At 32.8% G+C, this 17,844-nt stretch overlaps 2 protein-coding genes across 2 annotated transcripts; both read left to right on the top strand.

Annotated features, from left to right (window-relative positions):
- The first annotated feature begins 6,374 nt into the window (after positions 1-6,374).
- LOC132269557 (probable aquaporin PIP2-5) lies at positions 6,375-8,100 on the top strand. The gene is made up of 4 exons (XM_059770792.1): positions 6,375-6,789; positions 7,062-7,357; positions 7,474-7,614; positions 7,725-8,100. The coding sequence occupies exons 1-4, from the start codon at positions 6,483-6,485 to the stop codon at positions 7,836-7,838; spliced, it is 858 nt and encodes a 285-aa protein (XP_059626775.1). The 5' UTR covers positions 6,375-6,482; the 3' UTR covers positions 7,839-8,100.
- A 7,994-nt stretch (positions 8,101-16,094) lies between these two features.
- LOC132269556 (vegetative cell wall protein gp1-like) lies at positions 16,095-17,176 on the top strand. The gene is made up of 2 exons (XM_059770791.1): positions 16,095-16,310; positions 16,498-17,176. Exon 2 carries the CDS (start codon positions 16,523-16,525, stop codon positions 17,021-17,023), a length of 501 nt encoding a protein of 166 aa, XP_059626774.1. The 5' UTR covers positions 16,095-16,310; positions 16,498-16,522; the 3' UTR covers positions 17,024-17,176.
- The last annotated feature ends 668 nt before the right edge of the window (positions 17,177-17,844 follow it).

Below are 17,844 nucleotides of genomic sequence, written 5' to 3'. Positions count from 1 at the left end.
TTAAAATAAATTATGAAAAAAATTAATACTAATTTGATGAAATATTCTCCATTAAATTTGTATAAATTTGTTTTTAATTTTTAAAATTAATTATTTAAATAAAAATCTTAAATAGAAAATTTTGAAACAATTTAAGTAATTTCTTAATTTTCATGAATATATTGCATTAAAAAGAAGATATTTTTATTTACACAATTTATTAATTTTCATAAATATTGTTTAAAAAAGAAGATATTTTTTTATACTAAATTTTTTTTGAGTATAATAAGTTTTATTATAATAAGTTGATCATTTTAGAAAATGAAAGTTACAAATTTATTTATTTTTTTCCATTTTTATAATCAATTGATACTAATTATAAAATTAAAATAAATGATAAGTGCTTAAATGTTACACATTTCAGCACCTAAACTAGGGTATGTTAGTCTTTGCATTTATCTTATTTTTATGTTTTAGTTCTAATTTATGTTTTTGTCAATTTCAGGTCAATAAAGTTCAAACGGACTAATTTCGGTTCATTAAAGCCTTTTTGGAGACAAATAAAGACATTCGGAAAAAGTTCAAAAAATGGCAAGAAAAGGCCGCAACCATTGTTCGTATAGTGTGCTCATCCTTCAAAAGCGGTCAATTCCATATTTTTCGGGCCTTAATGATGTTCCCAAATATCAAGATACAAACGGATTAGCCCGGGGCCAAAATAGAGCTTAAAAGAGATTTCCAACATCTGTGGATTGACCCCAGAATGGGGGATCGATCCCCCACTATTCACAGAACTAAAAATGCTCTTTGGGGATCGATCCCCAAGGCTAGGGAATCGATCCCCCAGCCCCGGGCAGCATTACGGGATTTTGTCTTTTGGGCTTATGTTTTGTAACTATTGGGTTTAAATAGAGTTTTTTAGTTAGGGAATAGGCCCATTATTTTTAGGGTTAGTTTTAAATTAGTTTTGGGGGAGTGGATTATGATGATGGTTAGGTTATTAATTTTGTTGTATCGATATATTCTTTCTGGAAAAATACGCAAAAGAGGAGAAACGAAGAACGGGCTACGGTTTGGAAGAGAAAGCTCAGAGATGATGAAACAGATAATGGAGATTGTTCCGTCTTCAAATCCATCAATCATGAGTGGTTGATTCTTCTACTTAGGGTTGGATAAACCCTAAGCATGTAATCTAATCTCTCTCTTTTCACTTTTTGGGGATGAATTTGTGTAATTAGTGTATAGCCTTGAATGTTTATGAATAAATTCTTCCATTTGATTATCTATGTCAATATCATGTTGTCTTATGTATGTTTAATTGTTAATCAAGTTCTACACTTAAATTCTTTGTTAATTGATTCTTGTAATGGTTATGCATGGTATTAATTAGATTTAATTGTGTTTTAATTGATGAAAAATTACTTCTATTTGATGGATGGCACTACATGTTTAGGTTAATTTATTGTCTAATTAGTTTTAAATTCATATTTAATTAGTTTAATTAATTTAATTACAATTCAATTATTAGGTAAGTAGACCATCCATACTTATGTTTGAATTCCATACTTTTTGTCACAATTACATTATCTTCTAGATTAATGTAGGCTAGAATTGTAACTTGAATTGATGGATCATTCTTTGGATTGGTGAATTGCACTACACTTAGTTTATTTGTTATTAGGTAGGCAATTCAGGCTTGAAATTGATGCTTCATACTTTTCTTTGCAAGTATTAGCTACATTAGAATTACACTTAATTATCCCAATTAGTTGAAAGTGAATGAGTTAGGGAATGTGCTTAGTGGTGAATCCTACACCCTAAGTCTCTTTCCAATCTTTTAAACTCCATTATTTTATTGCAATCATTTAGCTTAAAATTAGTCTAATCACAAAACAAAACCTTTTTAACAATCACATAAGTACTAAGTAGAATTCAATTCCGGAAACCAATAATTGTTTAGATCTCTTGAGACGATCCCTACTCGCTTCATATTCCATAGTATAAGTGTTTAGTGGTTTTATAAATTATAAAATATGATGCCCACTTGACATTATTTCTAAACCTAAAGTGATGTGTATTATTTTGTGCACACGCTCGGTCATATCATAGTTTGGACACCGTTACTGGAGATCTAACGGTTTTAAAGAATCGAATTAGACATTAGTTCTTTATTGATTGTTTAGTTTTAAGTCATTTTTATTTTTATTAAGTTATATGTAATCATTACCACATGTTACGTATCTTTACGCGATTTGAGGTGTGTGTGTGTGTGTCCAGATAAATTTATCTGGCAAGCTGCCATCAGCCAACAGATATGACACCATGGTCACCAGCCACCCTTGCCAATATAAAAACTAGGTAATCATTGTGAGATATATATATCATTGCCCTGTTATTATATATTATATTATATATATATATATATGTATGTATGTATATTTATATTCTAAATAAGTATTCGAAATTGCAATGATAACGTTAATTTTGTGAAACTGAATTATTTTTATTAAATAATTAAGTTCATGCATGTGTTTCCTTTGATTATTCTTCATAGTTCATTTTGCTGACCAGAAATGGTTACGAAATGAAACTGTATGCAATTTCCAAAAGAACAACCAGTCATATGATTAAAAAAAAATTACAATATACAGGTCCAAACTAATTAATATTATGTCCATTAATGCACCAATTTCATACTATCAAATATAGCATGGAATTATTTTGTATTTTACTTAATTGAATTTGAAACCGTCTAAAATTAAAAATTCTTTTAAACAAGACATTAAACCATTCCATGCACTACACTATTTTTTTAATTTTTTAAAAAAATAAAATAAAATAATAATAATAATAATTCAATGCTTGAAACTCTCGTTGTTATAGAGTTTGTGAAGAGTCAGATATATACAATTTTATCTTCACATGCAAAGATGTTTTCTTAATTCGAGGACTATTAATTTCCCGACTTAAGTTTTACATAATGTTATGGTATCTATTAGCAGTTGAGTTCAGCTTTAAGAGTCGACATTGCCGTTAAGTGTTGGAAGAAAGAAGGGGAAGAAAAAAATTAAAGAAAGAAGAGAGGGAGAGAGAGAACCAAAAAGGAACCATTGCTGATTATGGTAGGACCATGCAAGCGAAGAAAAACCATCTTGGTCTGTGTGGTCGGCTTTAAATTACGTTAATATATAATCACTCTAAATTATTATCAATTGAATGGTTCTCCAGGAAAATATGTTGGTCTAGAAGAAACAATTAGAGGGTTGTGCATGGTCTAAAGTCTTTTAGGTTGTGTAGAGGATTGTGAAGTGATGGAGTGAGTTTATTTTAGAATGTTGGAGAGTGGAGTGAGTAAAAGATTTTGTGGGAATTTTGTAGAGTTTTTTATATTAACGAGTAGAGTTCTCAAGGGTAGATAGGATGCCTATATAAGGGAAAGTGGTGGTGTCATTTTCACTCAGTTGTAACCAACAATTTCACTCAATTGTAACCAACAACCTCTACGACTATAGCAGAAATAATTAGAGGGTTGTGCCATTGTCTAGAGTCTTTTAGGTTGTGTAGAGGATTGTGAAGTGGCTGAGTCGGAAAATTTTAGAATGTTGGAGAGGTGTGTGGAGTGAGTAAAAGATTCTGAATGAGTGGGAATTTTGTAGTATTGTTGATGTATTTAAGAATGTAGTGGCAAAAATCCTAATTTATTTAACAATGGACATAAACAAAGTGGTGGTGTCTTTTATACTCATCCACTAATTTTAGTAGTGAAAAGTATATAAACAATTAAAATATATATGTTCAGAAGAATAACTATTCTATTTAGTAGAGATCTGGCCATCAAGTCACCAAAATTTTTATTATTACTAGTGTTTGTTTATTTTTGTTTGGAAGATGGGGAGAAAAAGAAAAATAAAAACATCAAATAAGGACGTAAAATAATTTACTCTTGTTAAAGTTTTAAACAAAGTTTTATAACAAAAGAGGCCGAAAAAAAATAAATAAATAAATAAAATTTAAAACTTGCCTCTTAATAAGTTTTATATAAAACTAAGTTGATTATGCAGCATACTATCATTACCACATGTCACATATCTTTACGCGATTTGAGGAGTGTGTCCAGATAATTAGTATCTGGCAAGCTGCAAATATGACACCATAGGCACCCGCCACCCTTGCCAGTATAAAAATTACTTAATCATTGTGAGATATATCTATCGTTGCCCCGGTATATATTATATATAATATATATAGTTATTTATATTCTAGATGAGTATTTGAAATGGAATGATAACGTTAATTTTGTGAAACTAATTTTTTTTATTAAATAATTAAGAGCGATTCCTGTATTATTCTTCACTGTTCATATAATTAATATCATATACTATTATTATTACTTTGAAAAAAAAAAAATTCAAATTCAATCACCTTTTGTTACAAAGTAATAATACTCCCTTCATTCCAAATTTAATTTTGCCTTTTTATTTTTGACTGTCTCAAAAAAAATGTCTCGAACTTATAAAAAGTAAAACATCATGATGTGAGGACTCAGTAGGACTTATTTGATAATTCATTTACTACTCTACCAATACAATAACACATGTACTCTTTACCCTCGTCATAGCCCAATATTTTACTACTTAGGCTGCGTTATATACTCATCACCAATACACCGCAGGATTCATCATTATTAAAACATATCCTCTTAAAAAGTTAGATTCTCGAAAATGAACTTTTAATTTGAGACGAATGGAAGACATGCAATTACCTATAATATCTATAAGTCACACCCATCTTTTATGCCTTGTTCAATAAGAAAAAAGAAAAATTGGATAGAATGGAGAAAAGAATGTATGGATGAGTTGTGTTTTTTTTTTTTTTTTGTTTGTTCAGTTGGATAGAAGATAAGAGAATAAATTCATAATTTACTATAATCATTAAAGAATAATGATAGAAAACCCGAATGGTAATCCCTGAAATTTCACCGAATCTGATGTGGCCAAAGATAAATAGGATTCAGTATATGTCTTTTAAGACAGGTAGGATTCAACATCTTCTCTCACCTCACGTGACTTGGGTGGGTTTCATCTTCAACTGCACAAACTGGATCAAACTCTAAGTTTTAATCGTAGTACACAATGGCAACGATTTACAGTTTGGGAACTCATGTGAATGAAATCGAAAAATGCAAACAAAAAGAAAAATAAAAAAATAAACATAAAAACCGATGGGAAAAAAAGAAAGAAAAGGGGTGTGCCTACTGTCCAGTTCCAAAGTGTGTGTTCATCAGATGATGAGTTTTAATATATATATATATATATATATTAAAAGTAGGATAATATATCTATGTCTATATCTATGTGTATATACATATATGCTTCTGTTGTATATTCTATTTGCTAATTTTATACTTTTGTTTTCTGATTAGGGAAACAATTTTAGAAGATTATTCACCTTCATTATATTACCTTCTTCATTATATTAGGATTTTCTCCAATTTTTCTTTTAGTTTTTGCACTTCATTTTTTCTGTTCGTTTCGAAATCATTGATGGAAAGGAGTTTGGATTTAGATTGTAGGAAAAAAAAAATGAGAAACCTGTAAACAGAACCCATGTCATGAGGTTGAGGACAACTATGATTAGTTTTGGACCCACTCAAGACACGTGAGGTGAGAGACGATTTTAAATTTTCACTCTTTAGGAATATTTAATGAACTTAACGTGGTTTAACCACATGAGATCCGGTGACAATTCGGGGATAATCATTCGGTTTTCCTATCACTATTCTTCATTAAAAGATAAAGAATGATAAAGTTTAATTATTTTTACCATTATATTTAATAATATTTAAAAATTTGTAAAGGAAGTAAGATGGATCATCTTTTCTATTTTCCTTTCTTTTCTTATTATCTCAAATGAATAAAAAAGTTCGTTCTTTCCTACTTATGTTTTTTCGATTCCTCTTTATTTCTTCTTACCCAACACAAATTAGAATGCGATAGTCTAACTCGCATGAGACCCTTGGTGACTGCACCAGAGAATTCTTTTCTAACTTTTTTTTTTTTACTTGGTGGTGGTAGTTGTAAATTAATGACAATTTCTACCCTTCTTATTTTTTGTGTTGGCCTATTAGCCATTGAGTTTAGCTTTTAGAGTCAACATTACCGTTGAATGTCAGAAAAAAGAAAAGGAGGAAAAAAATTTAAAGAGAGGAGAGGGGGATGGATAGCTAGAGAACCAAAAAGAACCGTTGCTGGTAGGACCATGCTAGCTAAGAAAACACATGTTTGGTCCGTGTGGGCGGCTTAGATTTACGTTAACATATAATCACACTTTATAAGCACTCTAATTATTAGTATTAAAACACAGACACACTCTCTTCCTATAAATACCAACCTTTTCTACACATTTTTTCATCCACACAATATACACTACACATAGCCAAGTGCACACCCCTCTCTCTCTCTCTCTGCACACACATATTCACCTAGTTGCAATTTAATATAGTTATGACGAAGGACGTTGAAGTGGCCGAACAAAGTGAGTTCTCGACCAAGGACTACCACGACCCACCTCCAGCACCCTTGATTGATGCCGACGAGCTCACAAAATGGTCCTTTTACAGAGCTCTCATCGCTGAGTTCATCGCCACCCTTCTCTTCCTCTACATCACTGTCTTGACCGTCATCGGCTACAAGAGCCAGACCGACCCCGCCAAGAATGCCGACCAGTGTGGTGGCGTCGGCATCCTCGGCATCGCCTGGGCTTTCGGTGGCATGATCTTCGTCCTTGTTTACTGCACCGCCGGTATCTCTGGTTAGTACACCGAATTTTCACTCCAAAGTCATTTTACAGTTTATTGTCAACACATTGTCATTCCTGAGTTATAAAATTTTCAACACGAGGGCAACTCTAATTATATTTTTTACTAATTATATTTGTACTTGTACGTATATGTCAAATGATGAATTATGGAGGCACCATATCAGCGTTTTTTTTTTTTTTTTTTTGGGAAATTAGTGTTGCATGTTATTCGGTTAAAACGGCGCAAGTTAGTGTAAGTTGCTGATTATTTTAAATGTGCGCAGGAGGACATATTAACCCTGCGGTGACGTTCGGGCTGTTTTTGGCGCGCAAGGTGTCGCTGGTAAGAGCGGTGATGTATATGATAGCACAGTGCTTGGGTGCAATCTGTGGCGTTGGGTTGGTGAAGGCGTTCCAAAAGACATACTATGTGAATTATGGTGGTGGGGCCAACGAGCTGGCTGCTGGGTACAGCAAAGGCGTTGGATTGGGTGCTGAGATCATCGGTACCTTCGTTTTGGTCTACACAGTCTTCTCAGCCACCGATCCCAAGAGGAGTGCAAGAGATTCACATATCCCTGTAAGCACCTTATCATAACCTCAATCTAAACTGAATTAATGTATTATTATGGTTAGGCGTGTTTTGTGCAACAAAATTAATAACCAACATCTTCATTTGATTAAATCTTGCTTAAGGTTTTGGCTCCTCTCCCCATCGGATTCGCGGTGTTCATGGTTCACCTAGCCACCATCCCAATCACTGGTACTGGTATCAACCCTGCAAGAAGTTTTGGAGCTGCTGTGATGTACAACAAAGCCAAGGCCTGGGATGACCAAGTATATATACATTCATTATACACACACTCTCTCTACTATAACATTATTCTTTATATATCAATGGTTTTAATTAATTAATATTTTTCTTAATATTGACAATTATTTTTCAGTGGATCTTCTGGGTTGGACCATTCATTGGAGCAGCCATTGCTGCATTCTACCACCAATTTATTCTAAGAGCAGCAGCCATCAAGGCTCTTGGATCCTTCAGGAGCAATGCCTAATTACCGGTCGATGTTTCCAGTGATATCGATGAAGATGATGATCTTTATGCTGTCAAGAAAGCCCCTTTTGGGCAAGGGTGTGTTTTGGAACAGAAATGGAAGGCCAATATTGAATTAAGTTGTGGATAAAAATTCCATTTGGGGAAGAAAGAGTCTCGTTTAATGTATCCAATTTATCTCTGTTGTTTCTACTTTAAATCTTATGTGTATTATTAATTCATGATGTTAATTTCCATCATAAATCAAGCATGTTGGTTGTGTTCCTTGGTCTCAAATTAATATTGATTACCCTACTACCACTAAATAAAATATTCAAAATGAAACTAATAAATAAGCATTTCAACAATCCCAAATGATCATTGTCACAGTAAACTTTGCCATGACATGATGAAACAGACATCTCAACCGCTCTTTTCTTTACTGTATTGCAAAACCTTAGGTCAATAGTAATTTTTGGAATCATAACAAGATGGTGACCATTTTATATTTTCGTATTATATATTTAAACGTATTGGATGAATTATACCATTCTAAACGTACAATACACATACGTTACCTGATAACCTACTCTAAATTAAATTTTCACCAATTTCAATTCCAAAGCACCACCAATTCAAATTTTCACCAATTTCAATTCCAAAGCACCACCAATTCGATACTCGTAAACATAGCGTAACGGAACTTCACTTGACATTGATTGTAGATGCAACTATTTTTACACCATGTCCAGAAAAGCTCCAGCTAGTTAGACCAAATCTTTAGTTGCCTGCTCTCTTATTCTGTCTTTACATTCATAAAAAAGTTCAATTTTCTCACGCTTGTACAAATATTCTTCTCCACTACAGAAACTAAAAAAATGAAGTTCTGTTTTGTTTAGCTGTTTTAAATGGCTGTAGTGATCAATTGGGGTTTTAGAAAGAAAATACAATGAATAGAAGAAGGTAAGGACATCAGAATTAATCACAGTTTTCTGGAATTCTCTGTCCCAATTCATGGAATAAAGCTTTAACCAAGTGTATTCTCCCTCTGCTCCTATCTCACAGTGGGTGTCATTATCATTTCAATAATATAAAGTTAGAATTTTATGTGTGTTCTGAACCTATGGTTTCATTGAAAGCATATTCTCATCCTCAACTCAATCAATCATTATCAATGAGTAGTCATCCAAGAGCATATGATTATAAATAAATAAATAGTAGTAGCAAGCCAAAAGAGATTATGGTGAGTTGGCTTTTGTGGTGATTGTTCTTGGAGGTGAGATGATGTATTTGATTCTTTATCATTAAAGTAATTAGAGGGTGGCAAAAAATAAGGCAAAAAAAGGAATAAGATATGTGTTAGGTGTCAAAAGCTGTCATCTTCATTTTTTATGATGGCTGAGCTAACCCACCTTATCTTCTTCTTAGTTCTTACTTTATCCTACCCTTTTCTTTCTAAACTGAGTTGGCTTTTTGATGATGCTCTTTTCCCCTTAAATTATGGAAGAAGATTGGCTTTTGCTCTTGGATTTATCTACCAACAAGAGAGAGAGAGAGAAAGAGAGGGGTTTGGAATTGATGTGATCTACAAAACAACAATTTTTAGGGCACGGCATTCGAATTTTGGATGAACTAAGTATTGGATTAGTAAAGAGTTTAAAACCTAGGGCAATATTGGTGTAAGCAGTGACAATATGGTCCGCAATGTTTTCCCTATCAATCACTAGTCAAAACACTATTTAAACCAACAAATTAAATTGTTCTCTAATCCTATGGCGTACAGTTATATTTTGTTATAGTACTTCATAAACAATACTACAAACAAGTATCAACCATGCCTGTAAGCATCAGCTTAGGTAGCAAATGAATGAGTCATAATCGAGGTAGGTCTTGGGCTCGAGTCACTAAACTTCATTGAGCGAACAAGAGGAGCAGAAGAAGACTGGGATCAACTGCTGTATGAATATATGTGTGAGTGTATTTGTATGAATATATTTGTAAAGCTATTCACAATACATGGTAATCCACGCAGATACAGTAAAAGAACCAAAATAAAATAGCTGGTCACAAACTTATGTTCGTTTAAAATCTACTGCTAATTTGGTGGCGGCCTCATAACAAGTTCGCACTTGACACTGGTATCTTTGAGCATATCATGTGTTCAAACTCATATTTGCATATATTAGGTACAAGTATATGCATATAGTAGACTAATAGTTATACTGGTATGAGTTAATATGCGCAATTTTTAGACCCAGATTGATTCATCCCTTTTTCAGTTCCAATAGGAGATGGATGAACTAGAGGAAAAAGTGTTAAAAAGCAATCATACTCATAGGCATCAAAGGCAATTCAGAAGTACAGAAAGAACAAAAAACAACAACAGAGTAACTCCGGGAAGTTTCAATAAAACATTTATCAGAGTTGTTGAGGCATTAAAAGATGCTGATGGAAGTATGGAATGGTACACTAATAATAGTTTACTAATCAAAGCATAAATAAACCTTCATTATGGTTTATTTTGTAGTAGTAGCCCTAAAGTGATGGAATTATTTACTTTCCCCACAAACTATTTATTTATGTGTGTGAATTTTTTTAATTTACACCTAGGATCAAGTGATGGATTTATATTTCCAAATGGTGGAGAGAGTTGGCAGTTTGAATATTGCAATATTGTATCTGCCTCGGAACTTAATCCAATGAATTCAAGCCAAAGCCATCCCAAAGTGGAGTCTCCCCATGTCTATATTGAATGTCAAGTCACAAATAAATAATAAGCTCGAACGACAACAAATTGGGTGAGTTAGCTGCTCACTTGACCTCGAAAACTTTCTTCTGCTGAGCTGAGATAATCCTGGTCAAGATTATGACGCTGGATTTTAGGCTGAGAATCAGCAAAGCTCCAGAGCACAGTGCTCTGCCAGACTTGAACCACAAATTATAGTGGTATGTCTCTTTAGGAATATGATATACATTTACAGTGAAAACACAATACAGGCGTTGTATGGCTAAATTTCAAGAATCGTACGTGTGAAAATGCTTACGGTCCATGGACCATGGAGGAAAAGAAAAGTGCAGGTAAATAATTAATGAGATAATGGATAAGTGTAGTGTAGTCAAATTACACTCACCTAAGAAACAGATGGAACTGCAAGGATTTATAAATAAAAAAATAAAAAACTGTTCTGGTGTTTCTTATTGCAGTATAAAGACAGCAGTTATATCAATATCTTATATTATATACCAAAAAAGGCAGACAAAACAATGAGAAGCAAATTTATAACAAAGTTCTCCTACAGTGCTTTTCCCCATCATAATTGAGAAGCAGAATGATAGAAATGGGTCAAACAATTGCACATAGCCACATACAACTGTCACACAATGAAAAGGAATACATACATGCACCAGTAGCAAGATTACTTCATAATTTTACCACCCACGTGAGCTAAGAGACACAATTATTGGTCCCAGTGTCTGATCTACAGCTTTGTTCCATAGGTGCGCAAATTCCAAAGAAGATTTCTTTCTGAAAATAGGCTCTCTCATCTGGGAAATTTTCAAAATAGAAACTTTTAGGGTCTTATTTGACAACATGGAACTGACCTATCAATGGAATAAAAAGGATGTTGAATGGAAACATGGACTGCCAGAGCAAGGAAGAAAAAATTACTATGAAACTACTGTGACATATAATAGGAAAAATAAAATCCATTTAACTTTAAATTTATGTTAGAAAACTGCAAGCCTTGGTTGTCTTTGTTGATTTTGTCCCCCCTCCTCATTCGTCAGAATTTAATCGTAGGGATATTCCATGATAGTTTTGTTGAAAGTATTACTTTTCAATTTATTTCATATGAATTCAGCTAAAAGTTTCACCCTGCTCAATATGGTTGTCATTCCTCATTTAGTTGTAAGAAATAAATAATAATAATTTCATTTCTTGCAAAGCAAATTCCCTGTGCCAACTGGTTTAGACTGTCTTCTCCAAGCTTGACAAACCACCAAGGGCTTACACTCAAATCTTAAGAATCAATTCAAGAGTGGGAGGACTACAAAAAGAATCTATGATTGGTATTGCTCTCTCTCATTTTTAAAGAAATGCCAGTCAAAGCTCTTCCTAGGATCATCCTGTTCCCCGAAAAAGTAATTTTCTGCTGTCCTTTGTTCGCATTAACCTTCTCCTCTCTCTCTCTCTTCCCCTTGGAATAGAGAGACTCGCCTACTCCATTTCAAGATCAGGGAGACAATTTTTTGTTATACACACACACACACACACACATATATATATACACCGTAACAGAGGGTGTCCCCACCCACCCTGGAGGCAGGACAATTCTCTTCAGATAACTGCAATTAACCCAAGCCATGAGTATCGGATAAGTCCAGGGTATGCTTGACACCCCAGGAGTCTAACTCGAAATCTCTGGGTCATGCCCAGAGACCTTATGTCAATTCAAATACCCCGTGGGGGTTCTGGGGGAGAAGTCACTTCCTCCACTTTTTCTTCCATCACCATCTTTCGTATTCCTGAACACCCTAATCTCACAAAAAATAAAGCCTTACCAATGCCCATATCATATTATCACAGTAAAATTGGCATGATGGAGTCCAGTGTTTGAAGAAGTATTAAAGCGTGCCACCAAAAGTGAAAAACGTAATTTGAATGGAACTGAAGAATCATAGGAAGCCGGAAGGCTAGAACTAGAGTTGAAAAGCATGGAAAATAATAGATCGATATGAAGGGAAAATGTACATCTAACTTGACTGGTTAATGCTTATATGACATTTAGGAAGACGAAGCAGATGTTTACGTCTGTCATTTATAAAAATAAATAAAAGGATGTTTACATATGTCCATCAAATGTTGCTCCACGTGAGATGGTAGCATATGCCATTACAAACCACAATTCAGTCAATAACAACTAAAACATAAATTGTGATATCATACAGGGAAGGATTTTGTCAAGTCTTCGGCAATAACAGAGAGCAACTAGAAGAAGTGCAAGATTAGAAAGCAAAACCTCAAGTTCCCATGGTTCTTTCATATCAAACCCAGTCAGTAGAATTACATTTGTTGTGTATTACTATCTGATTCACCGTAATTAGTTTATTGTTATGTGATTCACCATCATTAGTTTGCCACAGTGCATCATCACTGTAAATGAAAACTATCTTCTATGGATTACCGACCTTTCCGTGCTTAATACAAATTTACATGATCAACAATCTCACAATCAGAAGTGGAGTAATTAAAAATGGAACAAACTTAATCCTCATCAATCCGTCACATAATCCTGTCGCGTTTCATACTTCTCTATGGTTTATCAACACCTCTCTTACACTTGATCAAATAGAAACAGAAATCGCATTCCACAATCCCCACTCATTCTCTATTACTCATAAGATAGCAACACTAAATATTAAGAAAGATCTGAAATACAAACAAAAATCAGCATAAGATGAAGGCTGCTGAAGCCAAATTTTCCTCATAGGTTGGCATTAACAATTGAAATATAATTTGAATGGGCAATACCTATCTATATTCCCTTTGTAAAAAAAATTAAAAAAAAAAAAATCAAAACAGGGCATTTGACATTTCTTAGCAATTTCTTCAACTGTTCATTTTTAAGAATAAATTTTCAATCAAGTCTTTAACCCCCACCTCTCCTTCTAAGATACCATGCCGACACTTAAAAACTGAATAACACTATATAGCCATTCGAATCTCTAAATAGACGATGTTCTAACACAAATTATAACGATTATTCGTTAAATATATATATATATAGAGAAGTCATCAGTAGTAGGGTTTCACAAACCAAAAATGAATTTAGAAAAAGAGAAAATTGAATTGTGCCTGAGATTGAGTAACAAATTGGGATTGGTTCTCTGAAATCGATCTGTAGATGCTTTTGCGTTGATCGAATACAACGAACCCAGTCAAAGCGCTTCCCAATGCAGCCACAAGTAGACGCTCCTGAGAAATTCCCAACATCAATGTATAAAAAATACTCTTCACACAAACACGCATATTTGTGGCTTAGCTTAGGTTAGAAATTGTGGCTCACTTGAGCAATAATGCTGATCATACTGTCTTCGCCAATTCCGTTGATCTCTCTGCGACTGTGGACTTTGCTGGAAGCCTTCGTTGGTCCAGCTTCGGTAAACCCTAAACCCTTAAAAGAAATAAAAAGTAAAATTCACCTAATTAAAAATTAAAATATAGTAAAAATATTTGTTTGATAGACGGATTTTAAAAGGACAAGATTTGCCACTCACCTCATAGGTCATTGATGATATTGATGATGTGTTTAAGAAATTAATAGATAAAGATGTACTTTTTTTTTTTTTTAATATTTATAACTTTTCAAATTTTGTAATTACAAAATCCATTTGTGTGATCAGTAGAAATGACCTATCTACCTGTGAGTATGCAAGTACTTAATTTGTAACCGGCAAGGATATACGATGGCTGATGTGGAATAATAACATATAAATATGTCTTCTTTAATTACCAAATTAAATATAGTAGGTACATATTTACTTACCCAATTAAATGATGAGTTAATTATTATTTCTGATTTGGTTATTAAAATATGACATGTTATTAAAATGTAACGTGTTTATTTGTTATTGGTTCACATCAGCGGTCACCTAAGTATTATTATTTTAAAAATAAATTTTATTTAATAAAAAATGTTTGTGATTTATTAAAAACTGTTTTCTTAAACGGTGTATTTGATTATAATAAAAATGTCACAAAAAGAAGTGTAGGAAATTATTATTTTATGTTTTTAAAAAATAAAGGTTAATAAAAAAATGCCTTTTTTTTTTTTTTTTTGCAATAATATTTTTAGGAAAAGTTATGGCTATGAATAGTGAATATTACTTTATCAACAATTTTCGTTTTCTTATTACTTAAACATATAAAACGTTGTAATTATTCAATTTTATTCACTTTCTATAATTTCATGTCTAACTAAATAAAATCTTAGAACACCTCAAATTGTTGTATATATATTTTTTCTGTAAATTTTATGTGTCATAACAGATTTAAACAAATAATTTAGATTATTTTTTTTGTAGCTTTAGTGGTTGTTTTATTTCTTTAACCAATGTCATATCTGGATATCACATAAATTTTACAAACTTAGGGTTGATTCTTAATTGAATGAGAAAGAAGGAGGAGAAATGAAATATGTTGATATAGCTGTGTAAAAAGTTGTTTAAAATATATAACAATTTTACACATTAATGATGTGGCAATCTATCTTAATAGATTGTTAGAGATAAAATAAAAAAATAAAAAAAAATTACAGTATATATTTTACACTAAAGTGTGTTAAAAAAAAAAAAAAAGGCAAAAAATGTGTATATATATAGAGTATTTATAGAAAAAAAATATTAATTAAATAAGGGTATTATATATATTATATATAGAAATGAGGGAGAAAATGGGTAAAGGGTGAAAATATATGTATATATATAGAGTATTTATAGAAATAATATTAATTATATAAGAGTATTATATATAGAAATGAGGGAGAAAATGAGTAAGGGGTGAAAATACATGTGTGTGTGTAAAGTATTTATAGAAAGAATATTAACTCAAAAAGGGTATTAAATATAAAAATGAGGGAGAAAATGAAAATTATTTTGAGAGAAATGAAAGGAGAAAATTAAAAAAGTTTATGGAAAAATATATATATATATATATATATATATATATATATATCATTAAATAAGGGTATTATATACACTATATATATATATATAGAAAATGAGATATAAATGAGTAAGGAGTACTTTAGGCAATGTAAAACGGTAGTTTGAGTATTAAAGGATATTTTTTAGTCACATACCCTACACATGTCACTTTAAGAGGTCAAAAGCCCTTATTTACATAATTTTGAAACTATATAAAAATCATGTTCGCTAATTCATTTCATGCTCTAATTTTAAAATTAAGGTAGATAATGCTGGGAATGACGGAAATGTTGTAATTTTATATTTTTTTGCATTTATAATTTTATAGTATTACTTAACAAAAAAAATGTTGTTTATATTTCTTTTTGCCACCAAATAAAATACTTATTTATTTATCATATAATTTCTCTCAGCAATTATCCAAATATATATATATATATAAGATGAAATGTATGGCTTTTAGTATAATTTTGTTAAATCAAAATAAATCTAAAATTTATTTCTTCATCCTTTTATTTCCCACTTACAACTTCTTACTGTATTTTGATCAACCATTCAATATGTAATATCAATCCTAACAAATTACTACGTATAAATTTGCGATTGTCGCAAGAGTATTGACCCCGTAATCTTCTCTCTTTTTATTTAGCCACTGGTTGAATGATGTATCGCTACCGAACCACTATTTAGATCAGCAGCACCCTCGAATTGACGTGTCCAGATCTGACTGCATTCTCTCAATCACTGCGCCGTCAATCTAGCCACGTTCTTCCTCACCAATCCCTAGGTATACTCTCTCTCACACACACACTGAAACACACACTCGCATCCGCCACTCACGCAAACATATTTCAAACCGCCTTCCTCTTATCTGTATCTCTTTCCACTGTTATTCTTTCAAAAACCGTCATCTCTACTCTATATTTTCAGCATTTTGATTCAGATCTGAATTTTAACCAATTGTTTCATTTCAGATCTCTAAAATCGAAAGCTATTGAAATGGCGAGACTTCACAAACTCGCATTCGTGGCTCTCGTAACGCTTATGCTAGTACAACTCACTGTATCTGCAGATCTACCTGAGATCTCACCGAGTCCGGCTCCTAAACTCCCCGAAGGACCGGTTTCCCCTCCTCCTGACGCCGGATCTCCGTCAAATCCCTCGCCTTCGCCGGATTTCAGTTCTCCTCCGTCGCCTCCGCCTTCCGATAGCGCTCCTGGTTCGTCCCCCACGCCATCGCCGACGAACACTACGTCTACTCCGGCTCCTGCTCCGACCAATGCAAGCGATGTCATTAAGAGTGATGTGAATGCGAATGCGAATGCCGAGGAATCGAAGGAGTCTTCCGGTGGACTGAAAGTTGGACAGAAGGCTGGAATTGCCCTGGGAGTCATCGTCGGCGCTGGCGTCGTCGTAGTCGGAATCGTAGTGTACAAGAAACGGCAGCAGAACATCCAACGGTCTCAGTTCGGGTACGCCGCAAGGAGAGAGATACTGTAGGTATATATATATCTATAGTCTATATATATATATCTAGATCTGTTTTTACAATTCGATTATAGTATAGATTTGTTATACTATGGATTTGGGATGGTGATTGGTTTGATTCTTTAGTCGTATTAATTTTGAATAATCAATTACCTTTTTTTTAAATATTTTTTTCTTGAATGATTGGAGGTTTATTTTGTAGGAAATATTAGTAAATCATTTATTAATTGAATGTAGACTCTTTTTATTATTGTTGCTTCACTGTGTTTGCTTTGTTATTAATTAGTAGTAGTTTAAATTTTCAATTATGTGGACATTTAGTAATTAATATTGAGCCATAGGAGACAGATGCTTTAAGCTTTTATTATTATTATTTTTAGCTTATGTAGTCCTCCTTTTGACAAGTTCATAAATTTCAAAAGGATCAGACCTCTTGAGAAAGATTTTCTCACTGCTGCATAAATTCAAAAGGTTCAAATCTACATTGTTTTATATTATATAGATGTATCATTATTATATCACATAAATAAAAATACAATATTTAATAAGGTGGTGATACATGCATAGCACCAACTTTTCAAGAGTTTCCTGTCTTCTACCGTTCAAAAAAAAAAAAAAAAAAAAAAAAAAAAAAAAAAACCTAATTCCCTAATTAGCTGAGAGACTTCCTCTCCACCTCCGGCGAGAAGGAATCTATGTCAACATCAATAATGCTAGGGACGACTGAGGTGGCAAGAGATGATGCACAGTGGCGGTGAAGAACAACAGTGGCCTAAAATAAACATGGAGTTTTGACAATTGTGTTGGTGAGGATGACACTCACGTTCGCTGTG

This window comes from Cornus florida, unplaced genomic scaffold, assembly GCF_030987335.1.
Source record: "Cornus florida cultivar Cherokee Brave unplaced genomic scaffold, ASM3098733v1 CherokeeBrave_3.0.0_Hap2_Chr08, whole genome shotgun sequence".
NCBI lineage: Eukaryota > Viridiplantae > Streptophyta > Magnoliopsida > Cornales > Cornaceae > Cornus > Cornus florida.
Note: the sequence above shows the minus strand (reverse complement) of the source record. Positions and strands in the feature narration are given on the sequence as shown.